At 44.2% G+C, this 4020-nt stretch overlaps 1 protein-coding gene across 1 annotated transcript; it reads left to right on the top strand.

Moving 5' to 3' along the window:
• Positions 1 to 370: 370 nt before the first annotated feature.
• LOC143919242 (type II inositol 1,4,5-trisphosphate 5-phosphatase-like) lies at positions 371 to 2894 on the top strand. The gene is made up of 2 exons (XM_077441455.1): positions 371 to 502; positions 561 to 2894. Exons 1-2 carry the CDS (start codon positions 371 to 373, stop codon positions 2892 to 2894), a joined length of 2466 nt encoding a protein of 821 aa, XP_077297581.1.
• The last annotated feature ends 1126 nt before the right edge of the window (positions 2895 to 4020 follow it).

The raw sequence follows: 4020 nt of genomic DNA, 5'->3' as shown, positions 1-4020 counted from the left end.
AAGCGTAGACTCGAAACCCACTCAAACGAGCTGGCAAAAGCTCTTATAAAGTCTAGTGCAAAAGACACTAGACTAAAGCGCCGCAGAGTGCTCGAGTAATGGATAAAAAGTTGGCAATTAATGAATTGCCAAATCTTCTGATAAATTAAATTGTTATAAAATCTGCTTATGACCGATGGGTCGATTGCAAATAACTTAAAAAAAAAAAAAAAAACATATTGCGTATTCGCAATCTTCGTGGCAGGGTTTGTCGTGTACGAGATTGCCATGTGCGAAATTGTCCGTTTACAAATTTGTGTGTAAATATTAGTGCTGGCAGCACTGAGCGAGAAACGTCAGTTGTTAACTGTCAGATGCTCGCCGGTTCACGATGAACGTGAGTGAGAGTGTGGCTGCTGCAGTTGCGGCAAAATTCGCCATCGGAAAACGAGTGGCTGCCATATTGGGTGACGCAGCCCTCGTTGGAGCTGAATGGCTTCCTCGAGAACACGTCTTAGCGCTGGTCACCTCCGACGATGACTACGCCCTCTGCATGTCGTCCTTGACGGCATCATTCTCAGACCTCCATCGAGAGGGTGGTCCCCGTCGACTCGAGCTTCAAATGCGAAATAGACGACGCCAGCTCCGACACCGAATTCCTCCTCTACGTCACCGTCTCCTCCAAGAAACTTAAAATCCAATTCGAACTGAAACATGGCAAACCCACAGCCGAGTTCATCGACGAGCTCTTCAGAGCCATCGAAATAGCGGAAAAATTCCCAGAGGCGCGCCAGTTCACCTGGCTGCACAAATACACCGGCTCCAAGAAGAGCAACGTATCGTCAACCGAGATGGGAAGCCCCGACATAGTAGTCTCTCGTCAGCAAATCGCCCGAGGCATCACACCTTCAGCTGTCAGAGACAGCATGATCAAATACCAAATGAAGATGAAAGAGTACGACTACACGTACACACAGTCGTTCAAGATATTCGTCGGCACTTGGAATATCAACGGGCAACCGCCGACAGCTTCTCTGAAGACTTGGCTCACCGTGGATTCATCCCCGCCGGACATCTACGCTGTCGGCTTTCAAGAGTTGGATCTGTCAAAGGAGGCGCTTCTGTTCGACTTCACCATCAGGGAGAACGAATGGCTGGACGCCGTCAACGCTGGATTAGACACCAGAACCAAATATCACAAAGTCGAACTGGTCCGACTCGTCGGCATGATGCTGATAATATACGCTCAAAGGCAACACATGGAGCATATTAAGAACGTTGCGTACGACACCGTCGGAACGGGAATCATGGGCAAGATGGGCAACAAAGGTGGAGTTTCCATTAGATTTGAACTCCACAACACTTCGTTCTGCTTTGTTAACTCGCATCTGGCGGCACACGTCGAAGAGTACGATAGGCGCAATCAAGACTATCACGACATATGCAACAGGACCCACTTCTCAAGAATATATCCCAACAAAACGATAAAGGACCACAATCAAATATTCTGGCTCGGCGATTTGAATTACAGAATCACCAATATGAATCACGTCACCGTTAAAGAACTGCTACTGAAGAATAATATAGAGGCAGTTTTGGGTGCCGATCAGCTGAGGATTCAGTGTGAGGCCAGCAACGTGTTGAACGGGTTCACCGAAGGCGCTATAACCTTCCAACCGACGTATAAATACGATCCAGGTACGGACAATTGGGATTCCAGCGAAAAAGTCAGAGCGCCCGCTTGGTGCGATCGAATATTTTGGAAAGGAGAAGATATCAAGCAGCTGTCTTACCAAAGCCATCCCCAATTGAACATCAGCGACCACAAACCGGTGAGCGCGCTCTTCATCTCACAGGTGAAAGTCATCGATTTGAAGAAATACCGCAAAGTTCACGAAGACGTAATCAAGAAGTTAGATAAACTGGAGAATGAATTCCTGCCGCACGTCACCGTCGAGCCGACCGAGATAATCTTCGACAACGTCAAGTATCTAGAGCCGCAAGCGCAGGAGGTATGCATCGCCAACACTGGCCAGGTGCCGGTCCAGTTTGAATTCATCAAAAAGCTTGAAGAGTCTACGTACTGCAAGGACTGGTTGAATATAGAGCCGTACACCAAATGCTTGAACCCCGGCGAGAAGTGCGACGTGAGACTCGAAGTCTTCATCTACAAAAAGTCTGCGTTCAAGTTCAACTCGGGCGAGGACAAACTGTACGACATCCTCGTGCTGCATCTGGACGGCGGCAAGGACATATTCATCACGGTGAATGGCACGTACAAAAAGAGCTGCTTCGGCACGTCTATAGAAACCTTGATCCACTTGAAGGCGCCCGTACGAGAAGTCCATTACAAAAGGTTGATCGAATCAGAAGTGCCGAACCAACAAAATCCGTACCTCATACCGAAGGAGGTGTACTTCCTAGTCAATCACATTTATGTGAATGGTCTGAACGAGCCGAACCTGTTCAAGCTGCCGGGCCGGCATTGCGAGCTGCTGGGCGTTCGCGACTGGCTCGACAGCGGATCGCTCGACGAGCTGCCCGGCTCCATACATTCCGTAACCGAAGCGCTGATGATGCTACTAGAGAGCACTTCGGAGCCGATCATTCCGTACAATCACCACTATGCGTGCCTCAACGCCTCGTCCAACTATCTGCTGTGCAAGCAGATCATTGCGCAGCTGCCCGCGCCGAAGAAAGCCGTCTACCTGTACCTGTGCAGCTTTTTGCAAGAGGTGTTGAATCACAGCGGCGAAAACGGCACCGACTCCAAAACTCTGGCCAGCCTCTTCGGAGCGCTATTTCTGAGAGACCCGCCCCAACATAAATCTAAACCACTATATGATAGGAAAAAAGCCATGTTTGTGCATCACTTCTTAGTGAACAATCAAACCCATATGGTATTCGGTGATTAGTTTCATCTGCACTGAAAAAAATGTAATGTTATTCGTTACCTTTTATTTTTTATTTACATATTTTGAGACACGTATTTTGGACATTTTGCTAATAGATGCTAAATTCGTAAAATATTGTATAAAATTTATAAAATTAATAGACAATTTAGAAGGATCTCCCTATCCCTTCGCCCATTTATTATGTGAAGAAATTGAGGGGATAAAACAGAGCTTGCAGTTTACCATAGACGGTGTTTTTCCTGTTGAAACCAAGCAACTGCTTTTGTCTACTACTGAACTGAACAAAAGAAGACGGTTGGAGCTGTGTATCCAAAAGGCTGCTCAAAAAAGCGTCTTAAAACTAGACTCGCACTCAAGACTATTGAGTAAACTATTCAATCCATCTGTTGCAGGTACAAAATCTAATATTAATGTTAAATAAACAGTTTTGTTTTTTTTAGAAACCTGACTTAAATAAACAGAAGCTGTTTGGAAGGACGTCAGCACTATTTTAGACAATTAATAGAGAATACAAAAAGTGAATCCACGCCGGATATATTGCTATTATTTATGGCAACAAAAATGAAATATGAAGAGTTTGATTGTGCAGCTCTAAAATCTATTTGGTGTCCCGTCAATAGTGTGGATGCTGAAAGGTATTTTAGTAAATACAATATAATTGTTACCGATCGTCGCACGAATCTCAAAAAATAATCTATAGAAATATGCTCCATGTTGAGTTTTAATAAATTTTAATTGGTATTATATTTTTATGTTCATATTATTTGTCTTTGTATTTTTATATTCATGTTTTTACTTTATCTATGTACGTAGTAACAATAGATGAAGTTTTGTGGTCATGCGAAAATTCGAACTCGAGATTTTGACTGGTTCGAACTCGGAATCGATCACTGATCACGTTTTCATGATCTAGAAAAAATGTGTGTGTGTGTGTGTCTGTGTGGGTGTGTATTTTGGGGATAATTTTAACACCGTTAGTCCTATCGAACTGAAATTTAGTACCGGTTACTGAAATTCTTATCGACACGACGTAAATTTTTTTCAAATTTTTAAGTTGACCGGAAATGGTACCTCGCCTTATAGGTGTCCTCTTTTTTTAAGTTTTTGAATTCAATTATCTCCCAAA

This window comes from Arctopsyche grandis, chromosome 11 (genome assembly GCF_051622035.1).
Source record: "Arctopsyche grandis isolate Sample6627 chromosome 11, ASM5162203v2, whole genome shotgun sequence".
NCBI lineage: Eukaryota > Metazoa > Arthropoda > Insecta > Trichoptera > Hydropsychidae > Arctopsyche > Arctopsyche grandis.
Note: the sequence above shows the minus strand (reverse complement) of the source record. Positions and strands in the feature narration are given on the sequence as shown.